Source organism: Stegastes partitus, unplaced genomic scaffold, assembly GCF_000690725.1.
Source record: "Stegastes partitus isolate 25-593 unplaced genomic scaffold, Stegastes_partitus-1.0.2 Scaffold0, whole genome shotgun sequence".
NCBI lineage: Eukaryota > Metazoa > Chordata > Actinopteri > Pomacentridae > Stegastes > Stegastes partitus.
The window spans coordinates 285191-308975 of record NW_007577731.1 but is presented as its reverse complement, the minus strand read 5'-3'; the positions used below and the strand labels follow the sequence as shown (position 1 = coordinate 308975).

Below are 23785 nucleotides of genomic sequence, written 5' to 3'. Positions count from 1 at the left end.
GGAGCCTGAGCTCTGATACTAGTCAAGGAGACTTAGCAGGACGCTACACACCGGTGCAACAAGGAACCACACATTTTAAAGCAAGCTTTCGGTCAGTTTGGGACAACAGCAGCTATGAAGATAACACTGGCGACTCTCACTCTGTGCCTGGTGGTGCTCATGGCCACAGGTTTCCCTTTTGAGCGGAAAGGGACTTCACCCGCCGCCGGTGCTGCCAAAGAGAAGCGTGTCCAGAGCGCAGCGTGGGACGACGTTAATGTCATCGCCCATGGCCTGCTGCAGCTGGGCCAGGGCCTGAAGGAGCACGTGGACAAAACCAAAGTCCAGATGAGGGACGTGTTCACCAAGCTGAAAGTATTCAATCGCACCGTGGCCGAGCTGGGGAAGGAAAGCCAGAGGCTGCGAGCCGAAGGGGAGGCCCTGAAGGCTCGGGCTCAGGGGCTGGAGGACAGAGAAGGGCAGCTGCTGAATGTCACGGCCGAGCTGAGGGAGAAGGCTGAGGAGATGCAGCAGGAGAGGAGGACGATGAATGAAAGAGTGAGCCGGCTGGAGGAGAGGGTGGACAGCATGCTGCAGGGAGACACGGTGCTGCCTGATGGGAACACCGGTGCCAAGAACAACAGTGATGCTCACAACATCCAGGTGAGTGGAGCAGTGTGCGGGTTGATGATGATCATTTGTTTAGGATGATGTGAGTCAATCTGGGAGGAAAATCAGCTAAATGAGGCTTTGAAGTGTCTGCTGTACTCACAGCCCCACAAAACACAAAGTGCTTCTGTTAAAGGGACTCCTGGAGGCAGAGGATTTACAGTACGCCTGGCTTTTATGGTGGGGCTTTTTCTGTAGGCTTAAAGGCACTAAATCAAAATGCACAGTTCAAGCAGTGGGAGGCAGGTGGAGTGGAGGGGGGTTGGTTAACGAGCCTGCAGGCAGAGCGTGCAGTACGTGCAGAGGAACACTGAGGACTGCCAGACAAAGGCAACAGGGAACATCAGCTGCAAGAATGTGTGAATAATTTTTCGCAGCTGTCACGTTTTACAACCTGGACAGAGCGAGCTGGAAAACCATCTGACACAGCTGAAGGGCCTCACCAAAGTTGGGCTTTCTTTTGCAAGCTCTGTGTTGCAAAGCACCGAGTGAGGATGAAAGGTTTTATAGTGGGATGGAAAATCCCGCGCTGTGAGGCGGTTACATAACCACACCACAGCCCGCTGGAGAGGACAAACGCTTGTCTTTGAAAAGCCAATTTGTGTGTGCAGAGCGTGTCTCAGGCTTTTCAAATAAACCCCGCAGGTAGCCAGTTTTGTTGTGCTCATTCTTATTTGGTGCCATGAGCGCATTTTACGCGCAGATCCACAGTCCGGTGAAGGTGACAAAATGCTAAAAATGCGTGTTATTTCTCCGTCAGCTCATGCTGGAGGCTCAGAACAGACGCATCGATGATCTGATGGACCGCATCAGACTCCAACAGGAGAAGCTCGACAAGCAGAACGTGCGCATCAGAACCCTGCAGAGCCAGGTGAGGAGGCGTCGCTTTTACGCACGAAATCTGCGCGCAAGCTATCAGAGAAATATATCACGATAGATTTTTTTTTATTATTGTGTTATACTTTCTGCAATCTTATCACTGATTTGAAACTTTTGCAGATCCAGCAGTCCAGACAGAGACCCTCCCCGCGGAGCAGCAGCACTGACGGCTCCGTGCGAGGTGGAGACGCGGAGCAGCGCGACTCTCCAGTCGGTAAGTAAAGCCAAAGAGCGTCCAAAATCCCCTCCTGACACTGTCTTAAGTCGACTGGACAAAATCTGACGCCGAATGTGGCAGACCATCTGTTTAGTAAGGCCAGAAAGAAGCTTAAATCACGAGCAATTAAAATCAAGGGACCTAATCGATGCGGGACACGCTTCTGCGCTCAGCGGGAAGAAAACGCAACAGGTGGACTTCCTGCAAGGGTTTTCATCCTCTAAAATCCTCGTGTTGCAGCTCATTTAAAACAGGATAGCATTAACACAGTGGCATGGCAAAACTAACTGAGTTCCATCGAAGTATAAATTCAGATTTTCTCAGCTTTCAACTACAACGTTCAGAACTTTACTTAATGTGGGACAATCAGCACAGAGGAACCAATGGGCTCCTACTGGAGCAGTCAAAGCAGTAAGTCTCAGTTTAGTCACTTCCCCTCATGCTGGGGCTTACAGTAATTGTAAGAGGCAGTAAATGATGCTCTCAGTGTGCAGCCAAACCAAGCAGCTGCTGCTCCCAACTGACCAGGACTGACTGGACCAGCATGAATGAGCTGCTTTCATCCAGACTGGGCTGGATGGAAGAGGACACTGTCACTTCAGTCCCGAGAGAGAATAAAGGCAGACAGAGAGGAATTCAGACATAAATCTGCATACATTAAGTAGAATATAAGGATTATCCGTGAATACAATTAGAAAAAGAGTTTAGATTTAAAGCCGAAGCTCTGTTTCTGCCGAACATGGATGAGAACTGGGGGAAAGGTGAATACAACTGAGGCTGGAGTTGAGTTCAGTCAGCCAGTACAAATCACAATAATACCTCAAAGCTCTGACATCAGCAGGATTTGAGGAATGAGGAAAAAGTTTCCTTGGCGAGGTTTCAACTGGGGGAAGGTTCACTGGTCTCAGTCAGGGTCACACAGCTCAGCAGGATTACGCTCTGATGGTCTCTGATGTGGTGGAGGGATGGAGGCGCTTTGGTACATCTCGCAGGCAGCGCTCCTCAGATTACCGCCCTTGTGCCTGAGCCAAGACTAAAACATAAGAAAACATGAGGGGAAAATGAGGAAAGGCAGTCTAAAATTATCTGTGAACTCTGTACAGATATCCTCCAATGTTTTGAAGACGCTCGCCTCCTCCCTTCTTCTCACGACGCCCCACCTTTTGGTGTAAAACAAACATTTGTACATCCCTGAAGAATGAGCAACCTTTCCCCTAGATCTGTCAGTCAGACATCCCTCCTCCCTCCTCCGGTTGGGTCATCTTCTCCTCCCCCATCCCTGTGCGTGAACCTCCTCCCTCCATCTCCTCCTTCTCTCCCATTGTAGTGAATAGGAAGTGTGCCAAAGTTCAGGAGAACCCCTGACCCTGAGGCTGAGCGCAGCCACAACGAGCCACCAGGAGTTCATTCCTCTGGAGGAAAGGTCAACACACACAAACAGGGTTTTGTCGATCAGCTGACGAGCTCAGAACGAAACAATGAGCCGGCGAATATCCAGAAAACAGCAACCAACCGAATCAAAACATGAACCACAAGGTCGACAGATTCATTAATAAAACGTATGAGAAAGGATTAAATGGCATCAAGTCATTCATATGAAGGGTTATTGTGGATATTAGTCTCGTGCCTCATCGGGCACATGACGGATCCGGTCAGCTCCGGAGACCCCCCACCCCACCTCTTTACAACAACAAGCCCCCCCTCACACCTCCCCACCACCCCTCCATCACTCCCTTGTGCACACAGCAGCCATGCAGTAGCCATGCAGCAGCCATGCGCTGGCCATGCACGCCTCCGTCACCGACTGGCTGCTGTGCACGTGAGGGAGGTGTGATACGCCTGGAGGGGAGGTGAGGGAGGGGAGACGAGGGGGGCAGAGGAATGTAAAGGGTAGCAGTAAGTCAATAGGGCCGCGAGGCCGAGCAGCTGTGAGGAGCGACGTCTGCTTGGGAACTGGGAGAAAGGTCGTATTTATAGCGGAGAAAGCAGCCGTCAGTGGCTCTGTGTTGTCGGGTCAGAGGCTCTATCAGCTACACGCTCGTATCTCCAGGCGCAGTGATAAGCTCTGGTTCTCCCCCGTTCAGAGGCTTATTTGCAAACACTCGGCTCTGGCAGCACACAGAAACCTGTTGCTGAGGTTCCCATACAGAGAATGACCTACTTATGAAAGCTGGGCAGACTGAACACGTTTAAATCACCCACAGCACAAAACAATGTCCTGAACTGGCTGAGATGATCCTGACTTGTTGGATTCCTCTGGTTAAAGCTTCATTACTGTCTTCTGTAGCTGTTCAGGAGATGAAATCTGAAGAAAAACATCTGTTCAATGCATCCCGTCTGAGCTCTTTGTCTTCATGCTGTTTTTTCCTTCTTCTTCCAGAGATCGCGTCAGACTGCCATGAGCTGTTCCTGAGAGGAGAGACCACCAGCGGGGTCTACACCATCCAGCCCGGGAGCTCAGAGCCCTTCGATGTCTTCTGTGAGATGACAGCTGGTAAGTGGAGGTTTTTTTTTCTTTCCCGTTTTGAAGCTGCTGTTATGTCTGATGAACTGCTGTCTGATCAGCTTCTCTCTGGTTCTCTGTCCAGATGGTGGATGGACGGTGATCCAGAATCGCCAAGACGGTTCAGTGGACTTTGACCAGCTATGGTCGGCCTACCAAAAAGGATTTGGAAGCCTGAATGGTAAATGCTCTTTGGAGTTTCATCTCACTCTCACTAGCGTGGACAGGTGTTAGCTCAGGTCAGATTAGCTCTCGCAGCTTTATGGTCTTCTACTATCACTGCATCAGAGGACAGGAGAGGAGATCCTCCTCCTAAAGCATCTTATCGCCGATAAGCCTGAAATGGATTGAAGGCGAGCAGAAGTCCAGTTTGTCAGCTCTGCATAGTTTTCTCACTGCTGCTTCTCCCTTTTTTTCCTTCTCTAGGAGAGTTCTGGCTGGGTCTGGAGAAGATCCACGGTATCGCTAAAGATGGCGGCTACGTGCTCAATATCAAGCTCTCCGACTGGAACAACGACTTGGCGACCGTCTGCCTCCCGTTCCGACTGGGCGGAGAGGAAACCAAGTACTCGCTCCAGATCCAGGAGACCGGCACCTTCAGTCCTCTGGAGAGCTCACTGGGAACCGACGCCACCTCCGCTCTGCCTTTCTCCACCCGGGATCAGGACAATGACCAGAAAACCGACACTAACTGTGCCAAACACCTCTCTGGTGAGTGATGAAGCTCTCCATATACCAGCTTGTGATGTAGCCTGATAACAACGCAGCAGCTGATCTAATGTTGTCCTGGGTTCTCTGCAGGTGGCTGGTGGTTCAGCAACTGTGGTCGCTCCAACCTAAACGGCAGATTCTTCCAGAGCCCTCCTCCCAAGCAGCGGCACCAGAGGAAGCAAGGCATCTTCTGGAAGACCTGGAGGGGCCGGTACTACCCCCTGAAGTCAAGCAAAATCATGATCGCTCCCGCTGCCATCGTGAGCAAGTCATAAAGACGACAAAGAGAAAGAGTCGAGACAAAAGGGGAGAAAGAAGAAGTAGATGTTGGACTTTTCTTTCTTTGATGAACGTTGATGTGGTAGAGCTTTCCGTTTCCTTGGTCGTCGTCTTCCTGTGAGGAAGATTTCATACCAGAACCAAGGCCCTCAAACAGAGGCAAAGAAAAAACAACTCACTCTAGATGAGTTTCCACTGCTCTGTCCTCTGAAGGACGAGCAGATTCCTGCCCGCATCTGAAGCCGCAGACGGAAAAAGAAAAAAAGACATGAACATGCAATGGAAAGTTTTTTAAGTGTTGTACCATTGCAGCTTCCTTCTGTTGGCATGAGGCAGCAGCAGCGTGTCACAGAGCGAGCCTCGGCATGCCCGCCGCGCCGTAAGACGCAAAGCATCTCCAACAAGTCCAGACTCCTCAGCAGACATGAGGTGTCAGTTGTGTACGCGGGTTGTTGTCGGGCTGACTGTGGTTCTGTAGCCAGTAAACAGGACTGTCGGCTCAGGAGCTGGTAGGAAAAGAAACACAGGCCGATTAGGCAATCCTGCTGAAACCCAACGGACCAAATGGTGACTTTAATTAAAACAAAGAGTCATTTTCCACATGGCCAGATTAGCGTTATGTAAAGTTCCTTGGCTGTAAACTAGGATTACGATGCAGAAGCTGTGTGAACACTGAGACGAGACCATTCCAGCCTTTTCTACAATATTCTGTATATTCTGCCTGAAAATCTGAATCACAGTAAAAAACAAAACAACATTCTTCACTGATTTTCAGTTCCTCAGTGGAGATTCCAATGATATTAAGTCATATTGACTCCCTTTGAGATGAGAGGCATTGTTCTGTACATAGTATTTGAAGGAATGTCGTCTGTTTTCAGATATACAACCCACCGCTGTGATGTTGTCTGTGTCCGTTTGACTTGAGTTTGTTGTTGTAGATGTCCCTTTTTCTTATTTAAATGCTGTAAAGAATCAATATATATATATATTTCTGCTGCTTCCTGTTTGTAATTTATATTGTTCTTGTTTTGTTTTTTTAAGAGAAAATAACAATTTTTGGCCATAATGAGCCAATAAAACTGATTTAAACTGAATATTTGTGTGTTTGTGTTTTGTCTCTATTATGTGCCACTTAGAAAGGATCGATAAATCTGCAGAGAAGAAGAAAAAAACTTCACAAAATAAGACCAAAATAATAATATAAAGAAAATAAGACCTTTTTTAATGTTGCTAATGCAGGAGAATTAGCCTGAAGTTAAAAATGCTACAGCTGCCTCCTTTGTTTGCAGTTCCTGGCACATGAATCAGAATATATTTGTTTAGTTCAACAGAGAGGACATTTCAAACTATTCAAAAAATGTTCCTAATAAGACAAATGTTGATCTTTGACTGAGAACAAAATCCACTGACGTATTTTAGATTTGTAAAATAATCCTCTGAATTGAGTGAACGCCTTGACTATTCAGAGCAGCCACAGCAGGCCTGAACGCCTCCAGCAGAGCCGAAGCCGTCCGCTCAGCCACACGTGGCCGATCTTTCAGGCATCAGCAGCTTACTCACATCACCTGCTAGCAGACTTGGTCAGCGTCAGGATGTCAGCTTTAATTTTCACCACTTTCTCCACCCTTGTCAGGCTTACCGTTAATGTGCTTCACCCGTAGTGATCCTCCCACAGCTGGTTCCAGATCAGTCTCTGTGACAGCTGATCTGGTGGAGGATGCTCTGGGCCGACCTCTGTCTTCTGGGTCACGGTGGAGTCAGGGAAAGCTGACGCCCGGCTGCCACACAGTGGATGATTTAAATGGAGCCAAATCAGGCTGTGATTGGACGCTGGTCTGCCACTGCTCTGCTGTTTCACAATGACAACAAACTGACTCACACCAGGAGTTTTACTGTCTATTTATATGTTAAATGTCCAGCAGTACTGCAGGGTGGCGCAGTTGGTAGCACTGTTGCCTCGCAGCTAGAAGGTCTCCGGTTGGCGTCCCGGTGAGGACACCCGGGATCTTTCTGCGTGGAGTCTCCATGTTCTCCCCGTGCAGCGTGGGTTCTCTCTGGGTTCTCCGGCTTCCTCCCACAGTCCAGAAACATGCTGAGGTTAATTGGTGATTCTAAATTGTCCGTAGGTGTGAATGTGAGTGTGCTTGGTTGTCTGTCTCTAAGTGTAGCCCTGTGATAGACTGGTTACCTGTCCAGGTGAACCTGCCTTCACCCTGAGTCAGCTGGGATAGACTCAGCCCCCCACCACCCTAGTGAGGGTTAAGCGGTGTATACATGTAGATAATGGATGGATGGATGTCCAATAGTGTCCATTGGATGTTCATAATTTGTATTTAAATGATTCCAAAAAAAAGAAGTTGATTTGAATTGAAATATAAAATTATTGGCCTCCTGTCATTTGACTTTGAGGGAAACTTGCTCTGAAGGCAAGAAGCAGATAAACACAGAAAACACAGAAATCACAGCCGATCACATCCAGACACCACGCTACAACGGACAGCACACAACAGCAGACGAAACAAACGCTGTCATCCTCCAAAATCTGACTTCAGCACAGCAATGGCTGGTGTTATCAAGGAGTTTGGATCGAGCCTCTGGCATCTAACTCTCTTGCCAGAGGGTCAGAGCTCACATTCAGCATGGAGGGGCGGTTGGAGCACCGATTCTGCAAAATGGCTCCACACAAAGTAAGATGGGAATCCCTGATTTCTACAACAAATCTGTTTTTAAAACTGCTTTGCGACTGTCAGCGGTCATCAGTACTTTCATGTCACAGCTGCTTTTCTTAAAAATATCCCACCAGATGAGTTTGTCATTTAAATGAATCGGGCTTTAAACTAAGTTTAATTTAGCTGAATAAACACCTGCTCTTACGCACTGTTTGAGATGGACTCTGTAAACGAGGGGAATTTGTTTGTTAATTCGCTAAAACTCAAAAACATGATTTGCTTGAAAAGTAAAATATTTTCACAGAGAGTCAGTTCTGTGAATATTAATGACAACACAGGCTTGACTTTTATTATTTGTGAATGCAAACGTGTTTTTATTTGTGCCTGATTTTTCTGCTTTTCCTTCATGTATGAAACACTTTGTAATCTTTTTGGCACATTTGTAGGTAATTACTAGTTATTGCGGTTAATTATTATCACTTCTGTTCCTGTTTCTAGCCATTTGTATACACGCGTTTATTTATTCTTGTATGACAGACAGACAGACAGACAGACAGACAGACAGACAGACAGACAGATAGACAGATAGACAGATAGACAGATAGATAGATAGATAGATAGATCTTTATTGATCCCTTTGGTAGAACCTCAGGGAAATTGTTGAATGAAGGATTAAAATCAATCAATGTGAGCTTTGCATGAACACAGAGGAACAGCTGTCGTGCTGCACCTTTAAAGATCAGTTGGAAAAACCTGAAGACTAAAAATGAGGAGTTGTAGTTTTCTTAGCGGTCCTGCGGTGGACGTTTTCAGGAGCAGCGCTGCAGCGTCAACCCTGGATAAAACTACAAGTTGCTGTTTCTCATTTAGAGAAAAGATAAAAGATGCTAATCAATGACCTTTAGAAGTGCTGGTAGGTAGATTTCATCACCTCCAGACAAACCTGGGACGGCTAGATTTATCCAGAGTTTACTGGTTTCTCATCTGCAGCTTCGTATTTATTTTACAGAAATGGATCTTATCTGCAGAGAAGCGTGATTCCCAACATCCAGCACTGCAGTGGCCTGTTTGTTGATGGCAGTTAAAGTACCATCATCCCCGCGGCGCTATCAGATCAAGGTGAGGCAGCATCACTCACCTATACTGTAAAAAGGTTGCCATAGCAACAGTGCTGCTCACACAGTTAGGGGGCAGAAGGACCGACGAGCACCTGCGGCTTCGGGCTCTGGAGAGCCTGAGAGCACTCGTAGCCGTGGAGGAGGTTGGGTCGGCTCTGACGGTGAAGAGGAGGACACGAGGCTCTGAGTGTCAGCAGGAAAACACTTGAGATGTTTGCCACCAAGACGGCCTGGTTGCAAACAGGAAACACGACAAGAAGCTGCAGCTCCTCAGTTAACAGACGGCGGCGAAGAAGAGCGTGTGACTGATTCATACATTTATTTATTATCATGTACAAATTGTATTTCGGTGGTACAAAGCTGTTGTAAGACTCCAGTGCTCACCCTCCTGTTGTCTTTATTGCAGTAAAAAAAGGAAATACCAGCAAGATCAAGAGTCAAGAGGTACTTTGGCAAATATAAATTATGTGTTAAGAAGGCAAGCAGACATCTCGAGCGATGTGATGTGAGGGGAGAAAAACGGCGCCGACACGTCGACGAGCGGCTTCCAACGGCGCTCATTTAAAAAAAGAAAAAAAGAATAAAATCCATAAAAATATCTTACTTTAAACAACACACTTAAAACGAGTGGACAGAGGAAGAGCCGCGACCTTCTTCCTTTCTTCATGAACACACTAACTGCAGTACGTGTGGACATCGCCGCTCTGTGGGCGTGTCTGCGTGGGTGCAGGAGATCAGCTGTATTGTACACATGTAGTGCTGCGAGAGCTCATGTCTGCAAAAGACGTGTATAGATTCCGTTTTCTTATCCGTGAACCGTGACCCCGTTCCTACCACTGGCTGAAACAAACAGAACAGGTGGAGCAGGGGGGGAACTAAACAACACGATAACGTTTGGCAAAAACCCATGACGGTGTGGAGATGAGGACGTGGGTGAGCGATGAGTCAATGTGACACAGCCTGCAAACACTTCTCCGTATGTCCTTGTCTTTGTTCAGCTTTCAGGGTGAGACACCAAATCTCTGTGCTCGTAAACCAAACCCCAGACTGTACACGGCAGGGGGAGGGGAGGAGGAGACAGAGCGAGGAACAGAACAAGACAGAGAGCGAGAGAGAGGAAGGTATAGCGGAGAGAAGTGAGAGTTCAGAGGAGAGGGTGGCTCATGGGTTTGCTGAGTGTCGATGACGGGCTGGAGACGGTGTGGGACGGGCGGGAAGGGACAGGAGGACAGTGGGGAACTGGACTTCACTTCTCCCCTGTTGTCTCGTTTCAGAGGTATTGTTGTAGAAAGTGCAGCAGCATTATCTCGTAGTGCTCTCCAGACTCAGGGCAGCGAATACTGTGCCGCTCGTTGGGGTACACCTGCAAGAGCAAGATAGACAAGACAGAAGACTCAGTTTAGGAATTATTACAAGTGCATTTAGTGTACGTAGCTAATAAAAGCTGCTTTGCAAAACATCTTCATCTGACTTAAACCTCCAGATGTATGCTGTTAATGGACGTAAATGGATATAAATACCGTTAAATGTCACAGCAGTTGGAGCTACTTTACCAAATGCATTCACCATAAGGGTTAAACAGACATTAATCAGAATCTCTTTATTGTCATTGTACAAGAAAGCACAACAGCACTAGAGTTAGCAGCTCTGGTAGGCAAAACACCGGGGCAAAAAGTGCACGACATAGTATAAAAATGTGTGTGTGGGGGTATTTACACGACTAAAGGATGACAAATAGAAAAAAAATAGAATATAGAATAAAAAACATGAATATTAAAGAAAAAAAAAACAAACAACAGGGATATTGCGTCCATGTGCAGCTTGTGGAGTGTAAACCTGCTATTAGGATGCAAGAAACAAGCCTCCTCCGGTACCAACCTGAAGCTGGTACGGTTTCCCAGCACGGATTATCTGTGACACCAGGAAATTAGTGTGGAAAAAGTGCACATTCTCATCTAGGAATCCATGGAGAATCAGCAAACGGTTGGGCCTGGAATGACAAGGAAGACACGGTTAGTAAAGACCTCCTCTGATGAGACGGTAGCTCCTCGTTAACGTGGAGGTTCTATATGCTGGAATACACATCAGGAGCATAAATGGCAGTCAATGCTACGGCTGAGCAGTTCCACCTTAAACCTACACAGACTTCAGGGTTTCACATTAACAAACTTTAAGTACCAATCCTTGCATGGTGGGACTTTCCAAATCAATATTCTTTCTCAGAATCGGTTTCCGGTGTGAACAATGAGGTAGTGGGTGATGGGTGATAGGTGAGCTGGTGTGCTCAAGCTGCAGTGAGTAGGAGAGGGCTGACTGGGTAGAGAGGGAGAGATGGGACTCAACAGGCCATGTAAAGGCATGAAGGGATCATTTTCATGCCGACGCCGATCAGATATCCGCTTCTAGGGGTTAGTTAATGCCAAGAGCAGAATAATAAAAGACTACAGGCTTCCACAGAGTACAACAACATACGCTGCAATTCTTGAAATACCACCTGCCGTCCAACATGAGTGGAGCCTGAACTTGTCCAAAGAAATTCATAGAAAGGTTTGAATTGAGCTGCAGGGCCTCAGAGATTCTTGGCTGTGACGTCCCAGAGCAGTGCTCCAACACGCCCACGGCCTCCTGAACGCCCAGACGCTGAAGCCTGAGCTCAGCTTCTACCTCACATCCTAATAGTTTAATAAGGCCGGCCCGACGGAGAATGGAACAGAGTTCAACAGGAATATAACGGATTGCATCCTGCAGTCATCCAACACAGACAAGAGATCTGATCTATGCAACGTCACACAGCTTCACAGCGACCAGACCCCAACTCATATGCTGTCAGAGTGTGTGTGTGTGTGCGTGTGTGTGTGTGTGTGTGTGTGTGTGTACTGACTCGCTGGGCAGCTTGTCCACGTGCAGCGCCACCGATCCTTCCTCGTAGCCCTGCTGGTTGTTCTCAGGCACGTCCATGTAGCGCTCTGTGTAGCCGGTGTCGTAGGCCATCCACACGGTCACCGGCGCTCCTGCAATAGCCAGCTGGCAGCGACACACAGCGTCGTCAGACGGACAAGAATGAGGTCGTTTTTATTAGAGAGCAGCTCAGAAGATGAGACACAGGTTGGTGTGATGGTTTAGGTTTACTGAATGTGTTAGAAGAGAATGCAGAAGCACTAGAGATGATTCCTCTGTTGATGTTATGAACCAGCTGGAGGACATCTACTGAGTGAACACAACCAACACACTGTCCAACACCGACACCATGTGGACGCAAGAGGCAACTGCATCACACGTCCACTTATTAGAATCATCCATCCATCCATCATCTCTACACCTTCATCCTCACTAGGGAGGCGGAGTCTATCCCAGCTGACTCAGGGTGAAGGCAGGTTCACCTGGACAGGTAACCAGTCTATCACAGGGCTACACTTAGAGACAGACAACCAAGCACACTCACATTCACACCTACAGACAATTTACAATCACCAATTAACCTCCGCATGTTTCTGGACTGTGGGAAGAAGCCGGAGAACCCGGAGAGAACCCACGCTGCACGGGAAGAACATGGAGACTCCATGCAGAAAGATCCCGGGTGTCCTCACCGGGACGCCAACCAGTGACCTTCTAGCTGTGAGGCGCTAACGGTGCTAACCACCGAGCCACCATGCTGCCTGTTTTTAGCACTTCAGAAACTAAGCAGTTAACTCTCAGGATGTAGCATCAGGCAGTAACGCCACCACTCAGCTTGCTGACAGACAGAGAAGACGATTTAACGACACAAAGAAGACTGAAGGACAAAGAGGCGTCCCACCTTGAAGACATTGGGCCGCTGGATGAGGCCCATGAGAGAGAGGAAGCCACCGTAGGACCAGCCGTGGATGGCAACACGGCTCAGGTCCACGAAGTTAAACTTCTCGGCCACATACTGCAGCCCCTCCACCTGGTCTTCGATCTCCACCTGACCCTAGAGGACCAAAGGCAAACAGAACGTGATTTAAACTGCACGTCTTCTGAAGGGATCTTCATTTCTCTGCTGACACTGGATTCATTTTAATATCAGACTCTACCATTTTGTTTTTCAAAGCTCCTTCAAATTCGAGGCCCCTCTGGCAGGAGCCCCTCCCATCGATGACGACCACAGCGTAGCCGAGGGAGGCCAGCGTGTTCAGACGGAGGTACTTCATCCCCTTGAAGGAGTTGTTCACCAGCTGCACCTAAACACACACAAAACGTTCCTCAGCGTGCTTCGGCTTTCCCCCCCGACACAGTAACTCAGGTTCAAAGCAGCATTTCAGGGTCGTAAAGGAAAGACAGCTATGACGAGATCTCACTGCACACCAAACAGTTACACCAGAGTGAAATGAAATGAATGAAATGAAAAATACTTTATTTATCCCAGAAGGGAAATTCAATTTTCAGCAGCATGGACTGGACAGAACCACAAACCTGCGGGCCTCCGTACACAAAGAGAACGGTCGGGTGCTTTCTGCCGGGCTGCAGATTGTGAGGCTTGTAAACCATCCCATAAAGCTGGAAGCCTGACTTTCCTGGAAAGTCAAAAATCTCAGGTGGATTGTAATCTCCCGGGCAACCTGGAACACAGATGGGCACATGTGGTTAAGAGTGAGCAGAAACCGCCAGAGGTGGTGGCTCAGGTCCAGACAGAACTTGACCTGAACCAACACGTCTGAAAAGCCTCGACAGAGTTCAGCACAAACCCAGTGGACTGTGTTCAGTGTCTAACAGAAGTCAGGAAAACAGTCAGTATTACACACAAATAACACAATCTGATGACTGATCAGGAATCAGACCAATCTTCAGGTGAGTTACCTTAGAACTGCAAACTATCACCTCATGATACCTTCACATTGTGATTCTTAAACTGTTCCACCTTGCACCTGTTCGGTCAGATTAGTAGACGTAGGCCCCGTCTATCTTAACGGGCCTTTGGTTCACACGTAGACGAAGCTACGAGTCACCAAAACCATCAGATCTGAAAACTCCGGCCACAGTGGAGATCTGGAAAAACTCTGTCTTTATGTCTGCATGTAGACAGGAGGAGGCGGAGTCTGACGTCACAGTGAGCGACTAAAGCATCACATGTGTGCGACCATGTTTACAGTCTGGCTGCTGTGATAGAAAGTCAGTGTTTTCCTTGTTGTGTCTCTAACACCACATGTAGGAGAAGCCCCTTGGCTCATTATCGTTGAGGTAACAGGAAGTAGCTAGTGTCATTCGTTGTTGTGTTTTTTTCCAGGATTCTGATTGGCTGTATGTTTCTGGTTACACTGCCCCCTGTAGGTCTGGCAGCTCATAGCAGCTCTTACCGATGGGTTTATGCGGGTTTGTGTTGATGAAGGTTTTTTTGAGAACGATCTGGTGTGAACTGTTATTTTTAAAAACGTAAATCCGTTTTTGTGAATACCGGCTACGTGTGAACGTGGCCGTAGCATCACTTCCATCCACAGCAGGGTATTTATGGCACATACGGTAGCACCATAGCGCCAGCTGACTTTGTGAGCGGCCCTGCACTCAGGAGGCAGGAACCCTTCGACTTCTACTCCTCAGCCAAAACACAAACACCAATAAATAAGCAACAAGACAGTCAAGGCCTGCCATTCCGTCTCCTGGTGCTTCTATTTAATCATAAACAACGATCACGGGATGTTGTCCACGTCTGGGCAGCTCAGTATCTGGTTGCTGTCAGGATTGTCTGGAGGACGCCGCTGCAGATGCAACTGACTGTCCTTGATTTCATCAACACCACAGACCGTCCCCTACAGACTCCACTCAGCTGTATCGACTGGTCCAAACAGAACCACAGATGGGTGGGCCGACCGTCACACGTGATGTTTGAAAAATGTATTTACAGGGATTTCCAGCTGTTTGTTTGGCCTGTGATGAGCTGTGGAAACACACCATCAGCTGACACACCGGGCTCTGGTTCAGCACCAGGTTGTCTGAATATGAGAAGAGGTTCATGTCATGAGTAAGTCTCTGTGTTATCAGGACAGTAAGAAACAATCAGGGAACTGAATTAGAACCAAATCTGTGTTGGTTTAACGTTATTCAAAATCCGGTTTGTAATTTATCATGAGCTGCTCCAGAGGGGGGATCAGCTACTGTTAATAAACTACTAACATCTATGAGGATTTAGTTTCCAGTGGAGCTGGTGCTTTAGTGATCTGGCAGATGCTTAGAGGGCGCTCTGAGCTCTGAACTCTGAACCTCTGAGCTCTAAACTCTGAACCTCTGAGCTCTGAACCTCTGACTCTTGGCTTACTTCTCTCTTTGTGATGCCCAACTGCAAATCGTCCATGTCCAACACATATTTTTGTCAGAACAAGCCGCTTCTTGTCTACATGGGCAGGGTTTTGGTGCAAAGAGGAACTTTTAATGCTAACCCAAACAGCCAGTGGCCGTGGAGAACCACCAGCTCCAAATGATACGAACCGAGAGAGAAAAATAAACCTTTGTAGAAATAAAAATTTACTTAGTTAAGGTTCCATCTCAAGCTTAATAGATAAGATAGACAGATAAATAGATAGTTTATTAATTGGTAATAACACGAACCGACTATGCTCGCTGCTGGGCATGTTCACCCCACAAAGGCCCGTTCTGATCCAGAACAACTCACATGAGAGAGCTGCTGTTGGACACTATCTGTACATATCTGTCTTAGGAAAACTGCTGTATGGTTTGTTTCTGGGTACCTGGTGATTCCATCATGCTGGCCCAGAACTCGGGTACCATGTGTAGCGGGTCGCCCTCTGAGCTGGTCAGTTTGTAGACGTGAACACAGGGCGGCGTGCTCACATTACTGTAGTGGCTGACGAAGAAGTCAAAGTTCTGCAGAGTGAGAGAAGAAAGAGAGAGAGAGGTCAAACATGATGAAAACGAAGAAAAGAACATCAGGACAAGAATAAAGAAGGCTGCAGGACGAGGGAATGGGACTGCAGCACCGCACCGCATGCTGCTCAGATCTGTGCTACACAGCCGACCATGAGCTACTGCTGACATCCAGGAAACATTCATCCCACATCCTGCAACATTTACATCCAAACTGTTTGCTCTGACAGCTTTCAGGAAAACGTCTCCATCATCTCCAGTTTCTCTGCTCAGACTTTTATGAGAACATCTGTGGCCACTAGCAGGAGAAAGAACTCGACAACAAAAGGTGTTTGTGTTGTAGTAACATGTTTAGAACATGGACAGACAAACAGCCAGCCAGACTGTACGTGCACACAGCAAAACAAGTAAACGGCTGTACCTGACTAACGGAGCAGCTGTGAGAGAAGCCGGGCTTGGTTAGTCTGACCACGTCTCCAGGTGACTCGTAGCTGACCACGTAGAGGTGGTGCTCCAGAGGCGTGTCTCTGGTGCCCTGGAAGTACACCAGCTTCGTGGCCTCGTTCACCCAGATCTGGCAAATGATGGCGACAAGACAACAGTGGGCGTTAGCAGATGGATGGTAAGAAACCTGAAAGGAGCCATGAAACAACCTCACTCGCTCACTATAACATCCCTAAGGTCAGTCCTGAGTGTTAATACTGAAGCTAAGAGTGTGGGAAAGATTTCTACAGTTCAAATCAACTGCCAAGTCAAAACATATTTGGTAATGAAATGTTTTATTATTTTGGCTTTGAGGCATTGGTTAAAGGTGAACATGAGGTTTCTCAGTGAGGCTGGTCGTACCCACAATGGGTGAAAAACGTCAGACTGTTTGAGAAAACTATTACATTCAGTCCAGCAGTTTTAAGACTGTGCAGCAGAACGATGCTCGAAAGGACCAGAATGAGGATAGAAATGTCCTGAAACAAGCAAAAAGTGCAGTCAGCTCCAGTGCAGGCCTGACAGAACGGCTCCAGGGAAAATACCGGCTATCTGGTGATGTCGATCAGCTGTGGACTTCAGGCACTGCAGCACAGCTCATTCAGCTCATCCTCAAACTGTGGCTGAGAGCTCACAACGAGAGCGCTACAGTCAGCACATCAAACTGCTCTTTCCTCAGCGTGTTCCTAACCCCTGTACATACTGTATAGGTGAGTATTTTGTTTATTCCGGACCAACAGACTCTGTCTAACCTTGGAGCCGTGTCTTGCCAGCACCTCCCATTCTCCACTGGTCAGTGTAACCTCCTCTTTGATTGCACATTTGAAGTCTCCTGCAACAAGACAGATAACTAAATCAGCACGCTCCCTGACACACAAGAAACCTGCAAACAGCTGAGTGGAGAGATAAAACAATATGAGCTTCTAAAACACATCCATCTATGAGATTAACGGATTTATTTGATTTCTAATACATGCGCTGGCCTCTCGTGGCCTCCTACCCTCTACGTGTTGATAGTCGTCTGTCCAGTGGTAGCAGCCCGGTTGGAACACAGATGTAGTTTTATACAGATGGCTGAAGCCTGTTTTAGACTCATTCACCCAAATGAAAGTAAATTCATCATCTGTCGTTTGAATAAAGGGATAGAATATATCATGAACCTGTGGAGAGAGGAAAGACAGCGGCCACCGTTACACCTGAGTAGTCAGAGTTCTGCTTGAGGTTAACTGAAGATGTGGAAACACGTACATTTATCCAGACGTCTGTGGTCTCTTCATAGATGATGTAGGGCTGCGTGTTGCCGGGCACCGCCTCCAGACTCTCCTGCCTCACAGACGGGTCATCTGTCACAGGGATGAAGAGAGCCGGAGGCAGCAGAACCAGCTGGAGTTTCCTCTGACTGCGGTCCAACAGCACCGCCCAGCCACTGAGAACGCACAAAGAGAAAAATGTCTTACAATGCAGGCCACAACAAAGACATGATAAACGTGAGAATACTCCATCAAGCAACCTCCGACTGAAATGCTTCCTTGGTCTTATGTGAGAATTCCAGCACGATTACAGCTTTGAGCGGAGCACTCACTATTTGCCGTCACTCGTCCACCCGACTCTGGCGATGTATTCTGTCCCAGGAAACAAGGAGGTGAAGGGGACGACGAGCTCTTTGTCTTGTGTGCTCACAATCTGCAAGTACACGCACACGTTAGCGAGACCGAGTGGCCGCGCTGAGGAACGAAAGGCAGTCAGTGGAACACTCACCCTTCCCTGATGGTCTGTCTTAATCTCTGCCAGTTTGAGGGTAGCCTGAGGGTTTTTGCTGCCTGTAATTAAGACATCAGAAGAACAGAAGTGACGTAAAAGGCAGACATGACGCTTCACTTCTCCAGATCCGAGCGCTGCACCCACCTGTTCGGGGATATCTGTACGCGTCTGCTTTCCGCTCCTCCAGCGCCGGAGAAGGAACGTGAATAATTTCTACTTCCGTCTCATCCACCTCTTCATACAGGAGGGACACGGTTTTACCTCCACTGGGATCTGATGAGAGGAACGCTTGGTGTGATGACAGAATGTAACGGATGCACACAAACAGGAGCGATAGCGCTGGCTGACCCGTGTGCTCCCAGAACGACTTGGGTCGGTCAATAACTGACCTTCTACTGCTGAAGGACTCCACCAGTAACCAGTGAAACGGTCAAACTCCTCTTGGATGACAAACGTTGCTACACCTGCAGACTTGGGGTCCTCCTTCACGTTATCTACACCTGGAAGACATCAGATAAGTTCAAAAAGCTCACATCCAAGCAAACGGACGAGCTGATACTGTGCAACCTACTGGAGCTTTCTTTCTGAAATGAGACGATGAGAAACACACAAACTGAAGCTGAAAAGTCTAAATTAAAGCAGTCTTTATCGTTTACAGCTGTACGGTGTTTTCTTCATGTTTTAACTGATTTCCTGCGTGACCTTTACGTCGACAGCTCAAATGATTGCGACCAGACCTTTATGACAGAACGTGAGCCTCCTCTCTTCGCCCGTCTTGATGTTGGCTATCCACAAGTCGTTGTTGTTGATGAAGGCTATGAAGTCGGGCTCTCCTGGACAGATCTTGGGGTCCATTCGGGTCCCTGAGCACTGGGTCTTGATCTCCACAGGCTTTACAGGAGCAGACTGCTAAAACCAACAGACACAATCTTAGCCAAAGGCAAACCGAAGAGCGACACAGACCTGATGAAGGCGTCGTCGTAATGGTAATGAATGAATGTCTAAATCTTGAAATACAGACAGCAGCTCTGAAAGACATCCGACTAACTCTGTCCCCAACAGCTGCATCATCTGTTGGTATTCCAAACCAACAGTTTGCTGGATGACACAACCATGCAAATGACAGTACATGCTGTCGATCCATACAGGCAGACGTCGTGACCTTTCAATGTGTCAGTGAGAATAATGAATAACAGTCCAACAGCTCGTTTTGCAGAATGACCAGATGTTCAGAATGTTTGCTCCAACATACACCAACCTGTCATTTCTTCAGTCTATAAAACTAAATACATGTTCCTAGTAATTCCATTTACTCATCGTTTGTCCAGTTTGTTCCTTCAAAATGCTGCATCTAGTCTAAACAACAGGCATCAACAGGATGCCTCACACCCCTAAAACTCTGCATCCCATCCAGTGTAGCAGTGACACTAAAGCAAAACAGAAGATCCATGAAAAGCCCCTCTTACAAATACTAATAAAGTCTTTATCAGCATTTTAAATCCAAACTGCACCTGCTGACAACATGTCGTGTACCTGCCCCAGAAAGCTCCATGATACACCTCTCAGAGAAAAGTTCATGGTTAAGCTTCTCCAGCACAAAGATCAACAAACTGAAACGTAAAAAATGGTCTGATGATCATCTTCTCATCCATAAAATCTGCTCCAACTCATGACAAGACCTGGCAGAACCGGAACATCCATCCATCATGTCTTCACCTTAATCCTCACTAGGGTGGTGGGGGGCTGGAGTCTATCCCAGCTGACTCAGGGTGAAGGCAGGTTCACCTGGACAGGTAACCAGTCTATCACAGGGCTACACTTAGAGACAGACAACCAAGCACACTCACATTCACACCTACAGACAATTTAGAATCACCAATTAACCTCAGCATGTTTCTGGACTGTGGGAGGAAGCCGGAGAACCCGGAGAGAACCCATGCTGCACGGGGAGAACATGGAGACTCCACGCAGGAAGATCCCGGGTGTCCTCACTGGGACGCCAACCAGCAACCTTCTAGCTGTGAGGCCACGGTGCTAACCACCGAGCCACCTAGCAGCTCTACCAAATGAGCCACTGGCTGGACTCGAACCACGGCCACTGCATCGGGGACTATAGCCCCTGTACATGGGTCACTGTCTTGTCCAGTTGAGCTACTGGGTCGCCCTCTGAGATCAGACGGGATTGGACGTTTTCACAGCGATGTGGCCGTAAGTAGAAATGGATCACATTGTATGATAATAAATTAGATATTGAAACTCTATTTGCTCTAAGACAACAGTTTTCTGCATTAATTACATCCAAAAATAAACGACAGCACATTGAATATCAAATAAGTCAGGGGTGTCCAGTCCTGGTCCTCCAGGGCCACAGTCCTGCATGTTGTAGATGTTTCCCTGATCAGGATCGTTAGCAGGCTTCTGCAGAGCTTGAGGATGAACTGATCATTTGAATCAGGTGTGTTGGAAGAGGGAAACATCTAAAACATGCAGGATTGTGGCCCTCGAGGACCAGGACCTGACACCCCTGAAATAAGTCATGTGTGACAGGAACCACCGTGCACTAACTCATTGTCGTATTGATATCATTTTTCTACTTGAATAACCGCAGACTGCTTCAGTGCCACCACACAGCTGTACTGTGTAGTGCATCTTTACCTTGGATATCGTTATCTCGCTCTTAATTCCATGCATTTCGAGTATCTAAGAAATTCAACATTGGAGAAAAGACAGCAGAGTACTCACGATGAAGCCGTTGTTTCCTCCGTCTTGACAGTAGAAGAGGCTGTTGCTGGCCTGGAAGAGGAACAGGCCTGTCTGAGAGTGGTAGTCATAGGAAGTGATACCAAATGCTCCCAAACGTTTGCGCTCTCTCAGCAGCTCCTCCTCTCGAGAGTAGGCCCCCTGGTGTGGCGTCGCCTGAGAGAAACAACAGGAAATCACATGTGCAGAATTAGAATTTACTGAAGAGATTGTTTGCGATGTAAACATGTTTTAGTGTACAAACATGAACAGTGTGATTCCTGTGAAACATACGACTGAACCACAGTCACCTCACAGAACCCTCTGGATCACAGCTGTTCAGCACTTTCAGTTTCACTATCAGTATGTGACGGTGTTCGCTGGTGGAGTTGCACGAGCCGGCAGAGAGGGAACTCACCTGGAAGTGATCCAGCATCTGTTTCCATGACAACACTAAGAGGGCCTCTTTCCGAATCTTCTTGGGGATTTCTGAGTAGAGTAACGAGTTCTCTCTGCTTCCATAAGGCATTCCTGGAAGGCACATCGAAAAACACAAAAGCAGCTTCAGCAACAACGACGACGCAGAAAAAAGCTCGAGCTGGCTGCATGAGGACACATTTAACAGAGTCACTGTTTTAACGTCATGAGGCCGTCATACTCCAGAGCAGGAAAACACAAGTGAGGTCAGGGGAAAGCAGTACAAAGGAGCAACAAATACAAATCCTAAGGATCAGTTCAGTTTGAACAGAGCTCACCGAGGTAGTACAGCCGATGGGAGTGGGGTCCATTTTCATCCTTCTTCTGCACAAACTGGAAGTCATGTGGAGCCTTGTTGGCGATCATACCCGAGTACTTCCTGCTACAGTGGATGATGTCACGAAGGCCCTCCCAAGAGTGTTTCTCCACAAAGAACTGGGATGGGACGTCCTCCATCTCCACCACCTCTGTGCTGTCCGAAAGGCCGTCCACAGCCGTCATCCTCACGGTCACACAGCTGCTCGTATAAAAACGTGAAAAATGGAACAGAAGGCATCATCCTTTTTAAACGGTTAAACCCACCTTACTGAGTACGACAGGTATTACAGAGGACATGACAGGAATACGGTACCTTTTCCAAATACCCTCTTTCTTGTCACAAAGTTTGACCTTCTTGACTCTATGCATTCACCGGTCAACGCGCCCGACTCCAATGCTGTACCCTGTGAACAAAGCACAGGACTGAGATCATTTAAAGGTCTGACACAGAGTTAGATGGTCACACATCTTGGCAGCGATTCCTCGTCAGAACACCTGAGGTCTGGATAGATGTTTGTCTGCACCGTTTCGTCCCTCACAAGACATTTGTTCCTGTTGTCCTCAAAGAACAACAGAAATGATTCAAATGCTCCTCAAAGAGAGAGAAAAACAGTTCATAAGTGTAGGACACTGACTCTAAAACATGGAGCCATACAATTTAATACAACGGATCAGAGTGACCATTAAAGATCATAACTCCTGTTGAACATCTCATGTGATGAACTAAATCAGCTGCTGTACCTGCTGCAGGTGAAGCTTTAGGGAATACCCCACATTCCTGCCTTTATAATCCGTGTTGGGTAAGAGACTAGTATGACGCAAACAACTGTGGGAAAAATCACACAGGCCAAACAGCTGAGGTGCTGCTGTATTGTTAGTGGTGTCGTAAAAATGGTGGACTGGTCTGATACCTGATAGGGTCCGAAACCAGTTTAAGAGCCCATAAAAATACTCCAACCAGGATATGAGGTAGAAAATGTCACCAGCTCCCTGAACATGAAGACAACAGCTAACTGGGAGGTCTGTATCAGCAGACTGGTTTTGGTGTGCTTGTGAATGGGGATTTAGAAAAACGCAAATGTGACTTCTGATCCTCCTCTCCAGGAGGGAGAGCATCAGTACCGTGGCTGCTAGCTGCTATCACAGCCTCCCCTGGACATTAAACTTTAACTCAACGTGCTCTCTGTCTTATATGTTAACATGAAAAAACAAAAATGGCACTGCAGCTTGAAACCTAATACATGGAAGAGCTGGTCCGGCCCAGTTGAGTATTTGATAGCTCTGAGCGGGCTAACGTACAGGGTGGGAACAGGTCGAGCGAACCAGTGAATTACCGGCACCGCTGATGTTAACAGTCAACGTTAGCTAGCCTACAATAGAGCTTTGTTCTCGGATTCAACTCCTCAGTCACACCGGCTGAAACACCGGCAAATCCATCTGGGTCAACATTTCAAACGGAACCGACGTTGCTTTTACTTTGCGGTGAATGACGAAAGCCCAGGTTGTTAGAAACGGGCTGTTCTTAAACCGTATCCGTTCAGAAATATCCCGCTTGGCTACGTTTTGACATGACAGCTCTCCTCTGTCATTTTCGCTCTGAAGCTAACCAGCTAGCCACCGTCATGCTAGCTGGAGGCTAGCTAGCCGCTAGCTAGCGGGAGCTGGCTTTCTGTAAAAACAGCCGCTCAGACAAGCGTCGCTAAGAAACGAGCTGGAATTAAGTAAAATACTTACCAATCTGGCCTCTGTTTCTTTAACCAGGTCACAGACTGCCTTAGCTCGGTGTCAGTAAACAGATCTTGCGGCTGCTAAAGGTTGTATCCATGGCCCAGAATGGCCACACAGAGAATGTAGCTGGCTTTAAGATCGGAAGGAGGCGGAACCTTCGCGCTGCTGGAGTACACTCCGGGACGTTTTTCAGGGCCGCACTGCTCTGGCGTCAGCGGTCACTGGCTCTGATGGCAGCAGCTCTTATTTTAACTATTCACCTGCAGCAGGTTTAACCGCACGCCAGCTTAAACTAAAGGTGTTTGACATGCGAGGCTTCATCCAGATTAACCGTTCAGAGAACCTGGAGACCCACGGTAACGATGTTCTACCTGGAGCCCAGACAGATCCATCAAAGCACCAGTAAATACCTGGATGTGCA

The 23785-nt window shown here is 47.6% G+C and overlaps 2 protein-coding genes across 5 annotated transcripts; one reads left to right on the top strand and one right to left on the bottom strand.

Moving 5' to 3' along the window:
• Window positions 1–5: 5 nt before the first annotated feature.
• On the top strand, window positions 6–6331 carry angptl4 (angiopoietin-like 4). The gene is made up of 7 exons (XM_008298114.1): window positions 6–642; window positions 1409–1519; window positions 1648–1741; window positions 4125–4238; window positions 4333–4428; window positions 4674–4958; window positions 5049–6331. The coding sequence occupies exons 1-7, from the start codon at window positions 115–117 to the stop codon at window positions 5231–5233; spliced, it is 1413 nt and encodes a 470-aa protein (XP_008296336.1). The 5' UTR covers window positions 6–114; the 3' UTR covers window positions 5234–6331.
• Window positions 6332–9326: 2995 nt separating this feature from the next.
• Window positions 9327–23411, bottom strand: LOC103366574 (dipeptidyl peptidase 9). 4 transcript variants are annotated; one of them, XM_008294708.1, is made up of 21 exons: window positions 23371–23411; window positions 21950–22040; window positions 21597–21835; window positions 21260–21372; window positions 20845–21018; window positions 18840–19011; window positions 18492–18602; window positions 18247–18375; window positions 18100–18161; window positions 17924–18024; window positions 17590–17767; window positions 17342–17501; window positions 17094–17173; window positions 16280–16432; window positions 15723–15858; window positions 13456–13601; window positions 13077–13223; window positions 12821–12973; window positions 11906–12048; window positions 10903–11014; window positions 9327–10387 (listed from the first exon to the last, which is right to left on the bottom strand). In XM_008294708.1, exons 2-21 carry the CDS (start codon window positions 22003–22005, stop codon window positions 10295–10297), a joined length of 2658 nt encoding a protein of 885 aa, XP_008292930.1. In that variant the 5' UTR covers window positions 22006–22040; window positions 23371–23411; the 3' UTR covers window positions 9327–10294. The 4 variants fall into 4 exon arrangements, with proteins under 4 accessions (XP_008292930.1, XP_008294460.1, XP_008293691.1 ...); XM_008296238.1 differs by having other exon boundaries at window positions 18840–19008; XM_008295469.1 differs by having other exon boundaries at window positions 21950–22033; window positions 23371–23387.
• Window positions 23412–23785: the final 374 nt, after the last annotated feature.

Coding starts and splice junctions, on each gene's coding strand:
- angptl4 (XM_008298114.1), top strand. CDS start 115: ATGAAGATAACACTGGCGACTCTCACTCTGTGCCTGGTGGTGCTCATG. Junction 1,742..4,124: donor GCAGCGCGACTCTCCAGTCG/GTAAGTAAAGCC, acceptor TTCTTCTTCCAG/AGATCGCGTCAGACTGCCAT. Junction 4,959..5,048: donor CTGTGCCAAACACCTCTCTG/GTGAGTGATGAA, acceptor GGTTCTCTGCAG/GTGGCTGGTGGTTCAGCAAC.
- LOC103366574 (XM_008294708.1), bottom strand. CDS start 22,005: ATGCATAGAGTCAAGAAGGTCAAACTTTGTGACAAGAAAGAGGGTATT. Junction 18,376..18,491: donor GAGTCCTTCAGCAGTAGAAG/GTCAGTTATTGA, acceptor TCCTCTCATCAG/ATCCCAGTGGAGGTAAAACC. Junction 17,768..17,923: donor TGGACGAGTGACGGCAAATA/GTGAGTGCTCCG, acceptor GTGCGTTCTCAG/TGGCTGGGCGGTGCTGTTGG.